At 36.9% G+C, this 16,330-nt stretch overlaps 1 protein-coding gene and 1 long non-coding RNA gene across 6 annotated transcripts; one reads left to right on the top strand and one right to left on the bottom strand.

Annotated features, from left to right (window-relative positions):
* The first annotated feature begins 3,840 nt into the window (after window positions 1-3,840).
* On the top strand, window positions 3,841-8,064 carry LOC103716143 (auxin efflux carrier component 5-like). Its single transcript, XM_008804025.4, has 5 exons — window positions 3,841-4,571; window positions 5,563-5,648; window positions 5,736-5,893; window positions 7,598-7,674; window positions 7,778-8,064. Exons 1-5 carry the CDS (start codon window positions 3,883-3,885, stop codon window positions 7,848-7,850), a joined length of 1,083 nt encoding a protein of 360 aa, XP_008802247.1. The 5' UTR covers window positions 3,841-3,882; the 3' UTR covers window positions 7,851-8,064.
* An 818-nt stretch (window positions 8,065-8,882) lies between these two features.
* LOC120105702 lies at window positions 8,883-16,323 on the bottom strand. Of its 5 annotated transcripts, XR_005508029.1 has the most exons (4): window positions 12,660-13,000; window positions 10,324-10,568; window positions 9,226-9,445; window positions 8,883-9,130 (listed from the first exon to the last, which is right to left on the bottom strand). It is a non-coding gene; the product is annotated as an uncharacterized LOC120105702 (long non-coding RNA). The 5 variants fall into 5 exon arrangements; XR_005508028.1 differs by lacking the exon at window positions 8,883-9,130 and having other exon boundaries at window positions 9,137-9,445; window positions 12,660-12,993; XR_005508026.1 differs by lacking the exons at window positions 8,883-9,130; window positions 9,226-9,445 and adding an exon at window positions 11,913-12,054 and having other exon boundaries at window positions 10,263-10,568; window positions 12,660-13,026.
* Window positions 16,324-16,330: the final 7 nt, after the last annotated feature.

The raw sequence follows: 16,330 nt of genomic DNA, 5'->3' as shown, positions 1-16,330 counted from the left end.
AAATTCAGATATAACTATTTCTATCATGTAACCTCTCTATTCAGCTATTCCGATTTTGATAATTAGCATGTATGATGATATGAAGAATGAGATTTGGTGCAATAGTAAAATTGTTTCATTGTGATCTGATGGCTATGTATTGGAGATATAGAAATATTCTGTCTGAATCCGAGGATAATATTATGTATATTTGACCCTCTTCAAACCCTGCAATGATGAGAGAGTCATGCATTGGGCTGTTAATTTTGATTACCTTATGGTTTTCCGACTTATGGAGTAGGGAATGTTCATGATTGCTACCATACTTTCATATTCCGGTGGGATGTCTCATATGACATCGAGAGAGGATGTCATCCCAAGTGTCGGGACAGAATCATCGAGTTGTCATCCTATTGTTCCGATCAGCATCTCAGGAAATTTTCCATCCCAATTGTCAGAGATAAGGTGGGATGACAACATATCTCATTTCATGGAAAAACCGAGGCAATCCGATCCCATAGAATTTAAAAATCTTGATTATATATGTAATGGTTATTCAGACTCAGCAAGGACATCAACAGATCTATTTTTAGTGACACCTTATGTGCAGGCATGCTTCTCTTTCCATGTATGGTCGAACACAGGAGTGATGGCCTTTTGCTATGATGAGTTCTTTGTCCGTGTCCATCGGCAAATGAAAACTAAAATGGCTGGATGGGCCAAGCTGCTATCCCATGAGCAAAATTCCGGTTGAAAAGAGTGTAATGATTTCTACCTGATCCAAGATAGAGAGAAGTGGAGGATGGAGGCTCTGGTTTAAGAGTTGCTGCTTCCTCACCCATCAATCCATCTATGCGAGGAACAGTGCCTATTATTATAACCTATCTCTTCCCCTGAAATTACGTGTGGGATTTGGGAGAAAAAGGTGATCAGGAACTGCAGTCCTAATTGTCTTAAATCTCCTCTGGAAAATACGTCTGTCAAGTTATGCTTTTTATTTGATTGTAAACTGAATAATGTATGATAGGAGATTAGAAATCAATAAAATTTAGTCATAGATCTTATCCTCGCGATCATTTCACCTGTTCTATACATAAAAAACTATTTCTTTGCGAAACAAACTCAGGATTTTCTTTTTAAAAAATTTTTGTTGTTTGCGGTAGTTTGGTTATCAATAGTGAACTCAAGTGCTAGTCCTGGCACTAAATGGTTCTTTTTTTTTTCCCCTCGTTTTAATGATGTCTCCATTTTTTCCTGTGGAAGGTTAGGAAACTACTTTACATGGTTTGAGACTTTTCTGGCAGGCGTAAGTTTGAGTGCTCCTCTAAAGTCTTATCAAAACCTGAAACTGTGAGCAGTTCTTTTTTGAGATTGCTTGTGTTGCTGTCAATCAACTTGATGCAATCTTCTACAGGCGTCAGATTGTTAGTGATGTCAAATCTTAGTTCTTCCTGCCGCTGCTTTCAGGAACTTTCCTCTGCTGGATGTCTGGCTATTGGATATTGCTATGATGATTTGATGTTTAATCTTTCTGATTCCATTCTTATATTGTATCAGTTTCAATTTAGGTGCACTACAGCTAGACTTCAACATAGACGATGTCATAAGTACACGTGGCAATATATGGAACATTGTTAGTGCACAATGTCTGTTTGTAGTCTTCTTAAAGTTAAAAATCGCAAATGTCCTACCAAAGTGCAAGTGCTTCCATGCTTCAATGGGCAGGCTGCTATAAGCCACTAAAAGGATCAGCTTATAGAATCTATTATTCTTGTCTGCCGGCCCTTTTAGTTGATGGTGTTTGATGACTTGGAAGGGCACCACATCAATCATGTGTGATGCTTCCATACATTAATTTGCCTTTACATTATAATATTGGATGGTTGCCTTCCCATGATGTTTGACTGTTCCATTGGACATATACCATTGAAGAAGTAAGAAGCATATGCTTCTGTTTTGATGAAAAGGAAAAGACATGGAAGTAGATGCTTGAAGGTCTAGCACTGAGATGGGGAAAGGAAGGCCAGATGGAACAGCAAGAGAAAATTTTTCTAGAAAACAAGAATCTTTCTCAAGCCTAGGGAGGATAAGAGACCCTGTCTCATTCAAGGGTTTGCGTCAGCATACCAACCACCAAATGGAACTCTATTCCTTGAGGAGGAATCTGAGTAGTGGACACTTATTTAAATTGCAGAAGGATCAAGTAAGCATGTATGTAGGTATTATTTCTGAGAAAATCATCAAGCAGAATAATATTATCAGAGAAGGCTCTCAGTTGTGAGGTGAACCATTTCAAAATCCAACGTTTTTTGAGGACATTATCTGTTAGGAAAAAAGTGGAATTTGAAAGCAGCGGCATCGATTTTTTTTTTATTATAGAAAAAGCGGCAATATCAAGTTGGGCCTGTTCATTTACATAAGAACTAGCTAGCAATGGATATTCCATCTTGAAAAGAAATTAAATCATATTGATTTGGGATTTATGGATTTCATTTTTGTCGGGATATCGGTAAAACTGTGAATGACACCAAAAAAAGAAAATATGGTGGCATCAAGTGAATGCCGATCCATGAAAGTCATGTTAATTTCATGAAAAGGATGAAGAGGCTGCTCCAAAAATTTATTGGGTCAAGGCAAGTGCAAGCCTTTTGTGTTGTAAGTAATGAAGTAAAAGAAACATTAGACTTCCGGCTTCATAAAAGTAGAAGAGGCCATTGTAGGAATGAAGAGAGATATTTCATTAACTATGTAGAATGCTAATTGGGATAAGATAAAATAAAACAACAATTATGCGATGAGATCTGAAGACAAAACAAATTATCAAATAAATGGAGGAAGCAAGGTTGATAACGCAGTAGATATTGCCACATGATTGGCTGTGAGTTCAATTCTTGGAGCATGCACATGAATTTATTTTTTCCTCCCTATTTTCTATCTGTTATCTTTGGAAGGAAAAGGATTGATAGTCTGCTAAAGTACCAAAGACTGAAAGAAACAATGTGGCGGGTTTCGGAGGAAGCTCATTTGATGCGAGAAAAGTCAAAACACTACGCAATCTTCCAATTCCACTGAAAGTTGAATAAGAGTTAAAAGTGGCAACGTACTGTTTGACTACGTTGTCTCCATAAAATATAATGGAGAGTGACGAGGATGTCGTTTACATAAGTAGAACAGAGATCCAGTACGCATTATAGCCGCACATCTAGATTGCGTTTGTGACAGATAAGATTGTTCCTTTCAGGCTTGGATTCTTCAGCCCTTGACGTGATGTCCACCACCTAACCCAACAAAAAAGTATGGGCTGCGAACGAGAAACTACAATATGCATGCAAGCACATATGACAACATAACTTCACGTAATTTATAATAATCCCTTCCCAATAATCGTATCTTTTCTCTTCATTCACAATTAGGAAGACAAAATAATATATCCAACAATAACGTGACATGCGCTGCAGCAAGCTTCCCCCACTATGGGGAAAGCATGCATTCCATATTCTCCCAACCAAGTTCTTGCCCTCTAACATTGGTTTAGCACGTCAAGGAATATATAGCCAAAACAATAATTCAAAGAGTACTCCCTCGCCAACATGGGTGGACTGACCACTAATTCCATATTCCAAGGCTTCATTACAAGTCTCCTTTCCTTGCCTCCCCAAAACCACCTCGTGCCTCAGATCCTAACTCTCTCTGCCCACTACTGGTGGTCTGGTGCTCGAGTAAGCATCCACAGCATTAGAATCCAATGCACCACGAGCACCACATCCTTTTCCACCTCATGCTTCATGTCCCCCACTCCATTCCATCAACCTATATATATACCATGCACTTTCATTGAACTCATTACCATAGTCTCCTTGCCAGACTTCTTAGGAAGCCAGTATAGTTGAAGAGCCTAGGAGGATGATAGGGTGGGCTGATATATATAAGGTGGTGGTGGCCATGGTGCCGCTCTACGTCGCGCTGGGTCTTGGCTACGGCTCGGTGCGGTGGTGGCGGATCTTCACACCGGAGCAGTGCGAGGCGATCAACCGCCTCGTGGTCTACTTCTCCCTGCCTTTCTTCACCTTCGAGTTCACAGTCCATACCGACCCCTTCGCCATGAACTATCGAGTCATAGCGGCCGATGCCATCTCCAAGGTCCTCACAGTGCTAGTTTTAGCTGCATGGGCCAAGTGGAGCAGCAAAGGGAGCTACGGCTGGTCCATCACCAGCTTCTCGCTCTCCGCGCTGACCAATACTTTGGTCGTCGGCGCGCCGCTGCTCAACGCCATGTACGGGCGGTGGGCGCAGGACCTTGTGGTGCAACTCTCGGTGGTGCAAGGCATCGTATGGATGACATTCCTTTTGTTCATGCTCGAGCTGAGGAAAGCAGGAATTCTGGTAACGACGGTGGCTGCCACCTCAAATGGTGGTGGTGATGTTGTGTCTGTTGAACTGCAGCCAGAAGCGAAGGATGTGGAGGAGAACGCCGAGGTGGCGAGCCGGCCTTCCTTCTGCTCGCTCATGATGACCGTGTGGCTCAAGCTTGCTCTCAATCCAAACTTTTATGCGAGCGTTCTCGGCGTCGCCTGGGCTTTTATCTCCAATCGGTAAACATCCTAACGTCACTTCTAATTGCACTAAATAATTAATACCCTAAGATAGCCCATTGCACTGTTATATATATATATATATATATATATATATATATATATATATATATATATATATATATATATATATATATATATATATATATATATATATATATATATATATAGGGGATTGATAACCTACTCTCTGTTATGGTAGGTTATCAATCTACCCAGAGCATTAATTGGAGGGGTTAAGAGGGTGAGTAAATGTGAGATTGTAAAAAGACATAAAGCACCCTTAAAAGTTACAAAAAATAAAGGTATTTTTTGTCCAACAAAAAATGGGTAGATTGATAACCTACCATAACAGAGAGTAGGTTATCAATCCCCATATATATATATATATATATATATATATATATATATGTTGTGTGTTTTTTGTGGGGGACATAAAATAGCACATATGCCATCCATCCAAGCAACTAAGGGCTTGGTTGGAAGAGTTGGAATGTGAAATTGAAATAAGAATGAGTGACTTTTATTCCAACACCATTTTATTGAAGAAAGTTTCATTCTGATTTTGATTACAAAAGGGAATGATATTGCCCTAATATCTCCATACTCAGTCTCGATTCTTTTCTAGTATTCAAATTTCATTTTGATTTCATTTTCAATCATAAATCAGATGCATTGAAAAATATGATCATTCTGATTTCTATCCATTTCAATTCTAATTTCATTTTCGATTTCGGTCGCGAATCAAATGCATCTTAAGTGATATATATTCATTGAACGTGGCAACATGATGGAAGTCCATAACATGTTTTGCCGTAAATACGTAGAGGTTCTTTCTTAGATATATAGATAATGAGCTACCATATAGGTTCTCAAAAACCAAAAACCTATAAACTACGTAAGTACTATATATAATATTGTACATTATAAATGCTATTTTATACTCCATAATGTTCTTTTTCGTCCCTGCTGATTATTTTGTTCCGGATAGGTGGCACTTTGAGATGCCAAGCATCATTGAGGGTTCGGTGTTGATCATGTCAAGATCAGGGGCTGGATTGGCTATGTTTAGCATGGGTAAGGACATGTACTCTCTCCAAGTTCATATTAGTAATGTTCTAAGCCTTTTTGGAATAAACAACCACCTGAGTTTGCTGTGAGTAGGACTGTTCATGGCACTGCAAGAGAAGATAATCGCATGTGGGCTGAACTTGACCGCCTTCGGAATGGTACTAAGGTTCGTTGCAGGGCCTGCAGCCATGGCGATTGGTGCCATCGCAGTTGGACTTCGTGGTGATTTTCTGCGTGTGGCGATCATAGTGGTAACCTTTGTTAATTTACACAACGTTGCTCATGATTGTTGAGGCATTCATGGCTTTGCATGTCCTGCTTAGAATAGCTGCTATGATCATGATTTCAAGATAAGGTTTATGGCATTGCATAATTTTTACCTATCAACTTGCTCGCAGTAATTGGTATTTCTCATTCATTAATGTATGAGATTCATATTTTTTTACTTTTATTATTTTAAAACTATATTATTATCATTGGTAGAAGCCATCATGATTTGATATATCTAACATTATGGCCAAGATGCAACTTTCCCTATCAAAATATTATCTATTTCTCAGCTGAGCAAGGATTCTCTGAGGTATGTGGTTTGCACCGTAGAATGTTGTGCAGTGTTCGATGGCAACTATTAAGAAATGGATGACTATCAAACAAAATAGCTTTATGCCTTCATATACGGTACATGGCATATCCTTCCATTTTTTGATTGCGGCAATCAAAAGCTACACAACACTCCGCGATGCAAACTACGTGGTTTGCACCATAGAATGTTGTGGAGTGTTCGATAGCAACTATCAAAAAATGAATAACTATCAACAAAGTGGCTTCATGCCTTTACATACGATACATGGCATATCCATCCATTTTTTGATCATGGCCATCAAAAGCTACATAGCACTCTACGATGCAAACTACGTGGTTTAATTTGCACCATAAAATGTTGTGCAGCGTTTGATGGCAACTATCAAGATGATTATCAAAAAAGATGGTTTTACATGCGATACATGGCATATCTATCCATCTTTTGATTGCGGCCATCAAAAGTAGTACAACACTCTGCCATGCAAAACACCCACCGTAGAGGATTCTAGATTTCCGCTTGCATTTTATTTTTATTATAACAGCAAGAAACGTTTTGGGCCGTCCTTTTAACTCTCAGAATGGAATTGTCTAAGGTACTGGAAATAAGTCAGGCTATCAAAAGCCTGCTGCAGATAAAGGAAGGTTATGTCAGTCACTGCTCATCAGAATTGAAGACTACAGGATTTTTTTTGGTAGAATAGTTTATCATAGATTATTTTGCCCTTTTCGATGGATCTTCACATCCTTTTCTCCATCGAACTCGACTCCTCCTGCCTCAAACAAGTACCCAACAGAGATGGCCCACTCAAAAGATCAAAAAGTATTTAGGTAGATGTCAAATAATGAACCAGACTGAAGGGGGCCCGTTTGTTTCAAGTAGGATCTTTACCCATGAATCATGGTCAGTATAACTTGAAATGGTTAGCCAGAATGAATGGAACCCATCTCCTAGTATATGTTTGCTTTGCCTTGGTTCACAGCCACCAGTTTAAAGCTAGCACAATCTCTTACCACTATTGGCGCAATAAGTGTCATCAGACCGCCAAGTTAGTGCGCTGTAATGAGTTGCTCGCCATAGTGCGCCGTAGTGAGTTCCTTTCATGCTTCTTTGATGAGCTCTAATGGAGCTGACTCACATGCATGATAACTCTGTCATCCAACGATGAGCGTGAAAATACCATAAATCACTTTGAATTCACTCTTCAATTTCTGTTTCTTTTCATCTTGAGTCGACGACACCTCAATGTGAGAGAGATCAAAGCTTGCCGAGTTGTCCATGAAGGATGTAGTTTTATATCCATATGTAAGAAGAACACACTGAGTTTGTATTCCATGCAACGTGTTTTTAACACTTCCTTTATGTGATTGTGCAGGCTGCGTTACCTCAATCCATATCTTCATTTATTTTTGCTAGGGAGTATGGATTGCATGCTGAGGTGCTTAGCACTGCGTAAGTTAACCCAATGATATATAAAAGACCATGCATTGCATAGAATTTTTCATTTAATGCAGATTTTTTTAACAGAATTTGCTGATGCTGGCCATTTTTGCAGGGTCATATTTGGAACGTTGGTTTCCTTGCCACTGTTGGTTGCTTGTTATTTTGCTCTAGGCTTCATCAATTAATGGCATACTTTACTCCCCCTTTTTCTCTGTATCAAAAAATAAATAAATAACCCTTTTCCTAACTACAGCATGGCAATAGACTTGGATACTCCAGCTACTATGCGAACGCATGGAAGCCAGCAATGAAAACTCTGTAGGAGGATTGAATACAAGAAATCCTTGAAAACATTGCTTCTACTGTGCAAGATTTATTAAATGCTTCCTTCTACTTAAATCATTTTGTTACATCTTCTCTTGGAGAAATAATTTGGTTTATGAACGAATGCGTTATTCCATTTTGAGATGATGTATAGAGGACGAATCCAGAGGGATAAACCAAGCTTGCGTAAGGCATATGCTTCGCACATCCTAATCCAATAAGTAACAGCCAAATTTCTTTTTGCAATCTGCTTTATATGATCTGATTAAACCGAGTTTGCATTATACACCATGCCATTCAGTGGAGCATGTAAAAATTCCAGATCAGTTGAGCGAATTTTTTTTTAATATCATCTCTCATACTTAAACTAAACTAAACTTTAGCATCTTCAACCAAACAAAATTTAATAAAAGCAAGATTTATAAGATATTGCTTTTTCTAAACCCAGAAAAAAAGCAGTTACTAGAGAGGTTATTGCAAGCCACACTGCTGGCTTAAACTAATTGAACAATAATTTCACCCTCCACGTCATGTCCCACCAACAATAATCTTACTCATCATGAGACCACAAACCAGAGTTATTTTACAAGTATATATTGAAGCATTCTCTGGCTCAACTCTCAGATGCTTGCATTCACACCACCTGAGTTTATTCAACTTGGCTGTAAATCTACAATCAGTTAATCAAGTTTAGATCCTAATCCTGCATTCGAGTCTATGATGGCAAGATTGAACTAGTTCCAGATAGACACAAATGACGAAAGTTCTATCCCAAATTATAATTCATTCTGTCCAAATACACACAATCCAGCCATCCCCTGCATGGACCATCTAGCATAGCACCAGAATAAGGTCTTGCATTCAAATACCAAGGATGTAAGCAAACATCAAGGTTTGTTCAAAGAGAACTTAAAATGCTTTTATAACATCAAAAATAATTGTAGTTTTGCCCATCAATGGAGTTGAAAAGTTTTGCCGAACATATTAAAATAGTATAGGGATTCCACCCATATAATGGGATCCATCTCCATTTAGCATGCATGCTTTTGGGAGAAGTCAAATTGAATAAAATGCTTGAATGGTGCTTTTTCCACCTTTTTCAGCCCTCTTGGAAGGATCCTCCGACATTCGTACCATGTCACTAATCCAATAACCAATTAAACAGATAAGAAAAGAGCGACTACTTTCCCTAGTGATAGCTCCACTGATCTACCAGAAACAAAGTGATAAACAAACCATAAAGCTACGGTTGCTACTTGGTTCCACTAACTTTCTACTGCCCACAGAACTTTTAAAGGAGTTTCCATGTCCCAATATTTTTCCTTACATTGAACCTGAAACCAAGGGATGGAGATTCAAATATAAATATTGCTTTCCACAATGGGTGGCTGAACTTTCAGCGGAGCAAATCTCCCATGATCAAGATTCCAGATCTTGTTTGCTAGGTAAACATCACCTAAAGCATTGAAAAGGAAAAAGCTATTCTGGTAAAATTCAAAAAGACATCTGACGATATATCGAAATAATAATAATAATATACTCCAGATGAGTCATTATTCTATAATTGTCCCAAGGGAAGGAACCAGCTGAAGAGAAAATTTGATGGTGGAAAATATGCAAGAAAAGGGAACAACTTAAGCTTTGTTGTAATAACAAATTACAGTCTATGAACTCACATCCTTATGGTCCATAAAAGCATTTAATTATGCATTATTTTCACTAGAAAAGCAAAAATTCGAGAAAGAAGGTCATAGGATTTCATCAGGAAATGACAGAAGTCACAGCATGATGTGATTAAAAGGCATTTTAGTATGGCAAATGTATATACTGATTGGACGAGGTAAAACTGCAAAAATGTAGCAGAAAAATCGATCAAGAAATGATCGTGTCTACATTTAATCACTTAAAATACAAATGATTCTCTGACTGATGGATGGCTATGTTTTCACATCTAAATAAGCAAAAACTAATTCATTGGGATCTGCATAGTTTCTTGTCCAATCTGCATTTTGATTGATCTGCTAGCTTACGTGGCTCATTAACAATCACTCCCCTGAATTCAAAAATCTACATGGTATAATTCAAAGCCTTGCTACTAATTATCAAAATCCCAGACAACAGCTATTCAAATAATCAACCAGGAAAGCTGTAACTATATAGTTAAACTTAGCATTGACATGTAGAAGAATATATTTTTCAAGGAAATAAAATGCAGTTTCAGCAAAAAGAAAAACGATCTAGAAACAAGGGTTAAGAGGTAAGTTATGTTTATCTTTAAAGTTATAGTGTATATTTTATAAATAAAAGAGAAGGACCTCATATTTAGCATATTACCATCATCAAGGTTTATTAGTTCGCTAAACCCCACTAACTATGCATCACCTTTACATTGCTGAAGCTGCTCAGTGCTTAACTTTTGGTCTGTCAAGATTTTAAAGTTCCACATGAGAGAGAGCGAGAGCGAGAGAGAGAGAGAGAGAGAGGATCAAAATCATGGCAACTTATTTGCTTTTGCTGATAATCTCTGCTATGATCCTTCCAAGTTCTTCACCAGAATCCTCTTGTACATGATGACCTGCCTGCAAAACCAAACAGAAGATAAGATTTCACCACTAAAATCTTAACATGAATAGTAACTTAATGGAAATCAACAGAAATGCAACATATCTTCTTTTTTTGTAGTATGACTTCCAAATGCCACTATTAAAAGCCAATAAGCCTCATTTATAGCTTTATCTGTTGTTGAATACCAGTCCTCTTCTTAAGTTCCATTTATTTAAAAAACATAAAGAGCTTTGCTAAAAGCCAGCTTGCCTCAAATTTGTTAGCTTGCATACCAAGGATTTTTTATTTTCTGGTTTCTGAACAAGGGAAATTAAGGTGCTTCTATGCCATCTCCATTTATTGATACGATGATAGGATGAAGTGGCTCACTATGAGGCACAGCAGCCATGAATCACTGCATGCCAAATGCATACTAGCATTTTGCAGTCAAGCCTGGCCCTTCTTAGGGCCATGGCTTCCCTTTAGATGAGAATCTATTCACCATGAAGATAAATGAGGGGAGAGGCAACCTCGCCACCAAACAAAAGCTATGAGGGTTTCCAGACAACCCTTTATCTCATCAAGGGTCTATCCGCTATCACATGATGAGCTGGAAGACCCCAGCCTTTGAAATCTAAATATATGGATACTCCATGTTTCCAATTTCTGCTAGGAGTAGCTAACTCAAGAGGTTATAAAAGCATCTTTCATTTTGTGCCAGTCATTTGTTGCTTACTTCTGACTTAGTCTTTCTCTGCTCCACTTTCAATCTCTTCCAAACCTTCGCTATATTCTCCTCATTCAAAATCTTGCAATCTCTACATCTGAATCCAGGCCTTGCCACGTACACATTAGAGTTCTAATGACTATCAAGAACCATCAGATTCTATACTCCAATATAGGTAGTATCAACTATCTCTTAGAACTTCCCAGAAAAGAAGAAAGCTCTTTATTTCAACTTGGAGATGACAGATACCATTAGAATGCTCATACTTCTGCAAACCTACAATCATTGTCGTTCAGTTCCAGTCATGCTAGGTTGCAGTAAGAGAGTTTCCATACTCCTATAGGATCCTCTAGATTCTAAACTTGTAGGTTAGGTCATAATTAGAACAGTATCGGTATCTTATTAATACAATGGTATTGTATCCACACAGGTTGTCTCTTGGCATCAGCACAGCAAAACAGAAGTGAAATATCATGTGACAGTACAGTACTGACATGGAAGCATACCAATATCGATACCCTGCAGGCATGGTTTGATTACCGATACAGGGGTGTATTGATCACATACCATCATGGCACATGCTGCACCCTTTTGTCTACCTCTGCTTTGCCAATATGGAGAATTATGGCATGCAATATGTATTAATACATACCATGGCATAACCTTGCTCGCCACCATAACTTGATAGGCCAATATGGACTGCGACATGCTGATACTTAAATCTTTGCTTCAATCTCTTTAGGAAACCTGCTTGCTTTATTCTTTGATGAAGGCTATGCTTTATTCTTTAAATCCTGCATGAACTGTTAGAGTTTATAGAACTTGATTAAGAACTGATAGATTTTACACTTAAGGCTATGCTATTGCAAATTGCTGTTGGAGCTCCAAAACCATTGTAAAAGCCCAAAGGCTCTCTACACAAACTTGAGTCATCTAGGTGAAGAGGAGAAAAAATAGCTTCGGAAAACACAACTAACTTGCAAGGTCCGCCGAACTGGTACTGGGACCCATGCCGGTCGGCGTCTGGTACGGTTCATTACCATACCGAACTGGTACGAGTAGGGCGTGCCGTTTCATGGACCAGCACGCCCATTTTTTTTGGAGTTTTCAAGAATACTTAATTGCTAATCACTCTTTTTGAACTTTTTCAATGATTTAAGTTTAATTTAATAATTTTTTTGATGTTTTCTTGATGTTCTTTTGATTTTTTTTGATATTTCTATGATCCCCGGTTTAACCTAGATCATGCATCTTATTGCTTTAAAATGATACAAATCATAAAATGATTAGTGAGATGTTGCATTCTACAATGAATATAAAATATCCTCAAATCAAGTAGTGACATAAAAATTAAAAAATAATAGAATTAATTATATATATTTAAATCCAACATACATACCGATATCTAAAATCGGATCGAGTGGTGATGCCTCTTGTAAATATCCGGATCATGAGCATAGTCAGAAGGCACATCAGCCCACACCTCTAACTAAGCAGCGTTGTAGTTTGTATGTTCATCCCATAAGAAACACGCGTCGGATTATAAGCATTTTTGGATCTCTCGCATAAGTTCTGGCTCTGAGATGTATCCTCTGGCTGATAATACGGTTGTGGAGGAGCCCATCTGAATATGCCAGCAGCAAAATTCGATCCGTAAGATACTCTGAGCTGCGTAGGATAGTAGCCATCGAAAGATGCCTCAGATACACCATATCCATACCTCAAAAGATGCATATGATTTATCTAATACATAACCTTATTTATTTATTTATTTATATATTTTAATAATTTTTAAATTTAAAAATATGTTTAAATATCATAAATTCAGAAAAATATGATTTCTACCTCAAAAATTTCTTCTGAATTATGTAATCATACTACTATTTTTTATAATTTTTGTATTATTTATATATTTTTAATTATTTTTTAAATTTAAAAAATAATTTTTAAATATTAATTTTTAAAAAAATTAATTTCAGCTAAGATCCATGTAGAACCCAACAATGGATGCTACATATATTTTTCTAGGCCCTCAGGTATACATCAAATGCTACTTAATTTTCAAGTTTTTTTCCAAATTTAGGCTTAAACCATTGTGCGCATGATCGCATTAAAACTTGAATAATGGACACAAATTTTTATGAAGAGTAGCTTGCATGCCCCTTAAATACGTTTCTGATTTTACAATTTTTTTAAAAATTTTATTTATTTTTAAAAAATATATTTTAATCTAAAAAAATATTTTAAATTTTTAAAAATTATATATAATTCGAAAATTAAAATTATTTATGACAGCATGTAGATCGTCTATAGATCTACGACATAAAATCAAGCCCAAATCGAAAATTTTGGCATGATGTCCTCCTATTTTACAATTTTTGAGCCATTTTTTCAAGTCTCCCTCAAAAAAGAGAATGAGATAGAAAAGAGGAATCACACCATATGTAGCCTTGGATCTTCCTTCTGATAGCTTGAATCGGTGTTGTTTTTTGAAGTATTTGGGAAGAAAAAGTGGCGGAGAAGAGCCGCTGCTTTCAAAATGCTGTTGGGTTCGGGCTTCCCAACAGACACTTGATGTTTTACAAGCATCAGGTGGAGTCGACAGTGTCAACCCGGTTCGAAACTAGGTTAACTCGGTGCGATCGCACCGAGTCTATACCAAACCGACTGGTTCCGGCCGATACGGGGCTGAACCGAAATTATTAGGCGAACTGATCCGGTTTCGCGCTGGGTCGGCTCGGCACTGTCCGAATTAGGCGGTTTGGCCCTGCTCGTTAAGTCACTAAGAATCATGCTATTAAGCTCCTCGTTTCATAAACAATTGAAATGGGATGGTGCAACCAATATTGTACCGTTCTGACATAAAACTAGCATCAGTATGGGTGCTAGGCCAACAAAACTCAGTGCATCGGTAATATACCAGCCATTCTAATCTACACTAATGTGTAAACAATGCATACCGACTGCACCGGTGAGTACCAACATCTTTTATTTTCTTTTTTGAAGCTAATCAACTTCTGTACATACCATCGATAATAACTAGCATTGTACCAGTATTGTACTCATCCATTGGCATTGGTTTTTTGTACCAATATTAAAAACCATGATTAAGCACACAATATATTCCACAGTTACCTTTGCCAATGTCCCTGTTTGTTTGTGGAGAAACTCTTGCTCATAGCCTAGTTTACCCATTCTTGACCTTGGAGTCAAGAAGGCTCAATGTTCGAGCCTTTTTTGGTCCATAGTATTGAGTAGTACATAATATCTTGATCATAATCCAAACAAAATAGGTTCTGGTCATGAGCTTATGGATGCACATGAATGACATGATTTAAATGAGTCCTAACCCTAAAGGATATACGCATCTTAAGTAACCTATACAACATTCAGGGGGCGTTTGGTATGGGGTGATCATCCTAAGAGCAAGGGTGATATGGATGGAGGTGATGAGATTATCAAGTTTGATTGCACAATGGTGATTCTACATGGCAATGATTCTAAAATCAACCCCACTCCTCAAACTCGGCCGTCCCAACCCAGTGATGGGACTACCCTCCTTTTGGTCGGGTTTCCAAGATCATCCTATTCCAGTTATCTTGGGCTGAACTTTTGAGCGAACAAAATGGCCCTTCAGTTCAGCAGAAAAATTGGTATATTCAATATACCAATTAATATATTAACATCAATTTTATATATTATATTATATTGCGTATTATATTTATGGTATATATTATATTGTAATATATTATTAATCATATTATTGTCATACTATTATTCAATGAAAATTTTAAATATAGTAGACATATGTTATTGTACTTATATTTTTCTTATTTTTCTAATCAAAATAAATATTAGTATTAAAAATGACATATTATAAGTATAAATAAAAATATTAATTGTATAATAACAATTAATATATATTTATAGGGTAATAATTTATGGGACTAATAAATATATTTTATGGAATATATTAATAATTAGTATATTAATATTTTATTATAATATATTTATATGATTAATAAATTTATCTTTATAGAATATATCAGAGATAATTTTGGTATTAAATGGCCAGTAAACACTCATAAAAACAGGTTACTTGTACATACCAGGTGATCTTAAATCATTGGGGATCATATTACTCCGGATAAGAATCACAAGTAATCTAAGATCACCTTGGTGATCCTATTTAGGTCACCAAACGCCACCAAGTCATTTAAGAAGTTTGACCATTTGAGCATTTAGTCTACATATAGACATCTTCCATGTGGATTCATATGACATTCAGAAATTGTTGGTGTTTAACCTACAGCTCATAGCCTCATACAACACTTATGCTTATCGTCTAACTATATACAACTCCCTTGGGGATTCATACAAAATATAGATCTCCCAAGACATTTTGAATCTTATGCCAATAAGGCCTTCGGGCTTATGGGCCACATTAAGGATTCAAAAAATATTTCAAGCTCTTCCGACCTTCACCCCAAGTATGTTGAAATTTGAGTTTATTGTTAATGTATTACGCATATACATCTATAGGATTCATAAAACGTCTGAATCTGTATGACCCTAAATGCAGACAATATTTTAGCCTGTGGTCCACAACTATACATTTTTATTCAAAAATAATGCAACATGTAGATCTTCTAAACTTTTAAAGTTGACTCGACATTAAGTCCACATAAACACATACATTTTTAACATTCAACTAAAATTTGAATCCTTTGGGATTTTGATCTTAAGCCCATATTTGTGTTGTGTTCCACATAACTATTTTCTTTATTAGCCTACAAAATATAGGGTCGTCATAAGACTCGTAAACTGAACCATATTAAACTTGGACTTAAGGCATGTACATATATTAGGAAGTAATGTCAATATGCTAACCTTGTCATAGAATATATTCCATCTTGTATATCCTTTGATATACACAGCGTATTAAATAACCAACATGCATTGGGGTATGACCCTGCTCAAACCATGAAATTGAGCAAATTATAATAAACTATTATAACTCCATGCTCCTTTTTGCGTCCAAAGCTGTTAAATGAAACCTTTGACCATAGA

Source organism: Phoenix dactylifera, unplaced genomic scaffold, assembly GCF_009389715.1.
Source record: "Phoenix dactylifera cultivar Barhee BC4 unplaced genomic scaffold, palm_55x_up_171113_PBpolish2nd_filt_p 000345F, whole genome shotgun sequence".
Lineage (NCBI taxonomy): Eukaryota > Viridiplantae > Streptophyta > Magnoliopsida > Arecales > Arecaceae > Phoenix > Phoenix dactylifera.
Note: the sequence above shows the minus strand (reverse complement) of the source record. Positions and strands in the feature narration are given on the sequence as shown.

Coding starts and splice junctions, on each gene's coding strand:
- LOC103716143 (XM_008804025.4), top strand. CDS start 3,883: ATGATAGGGTGGGCTGATATATATAAGGTGGTGGTGGCCATGGTGCCG. Junction 5,649..5,735: donor ATTGGCTATGTTTAGCATGG/GTAAGGACATGT, acceptor TGCTGTGAGTAG/GACTGTTCATGGCACTGCAA. Junction 5,894..7,597: donor TGCGTGTGGCGATCATAGTG/GTAACCTTTGTT, acceptor GTGATTGTGCAG/GCTGCGTTACCTCAATCCAT.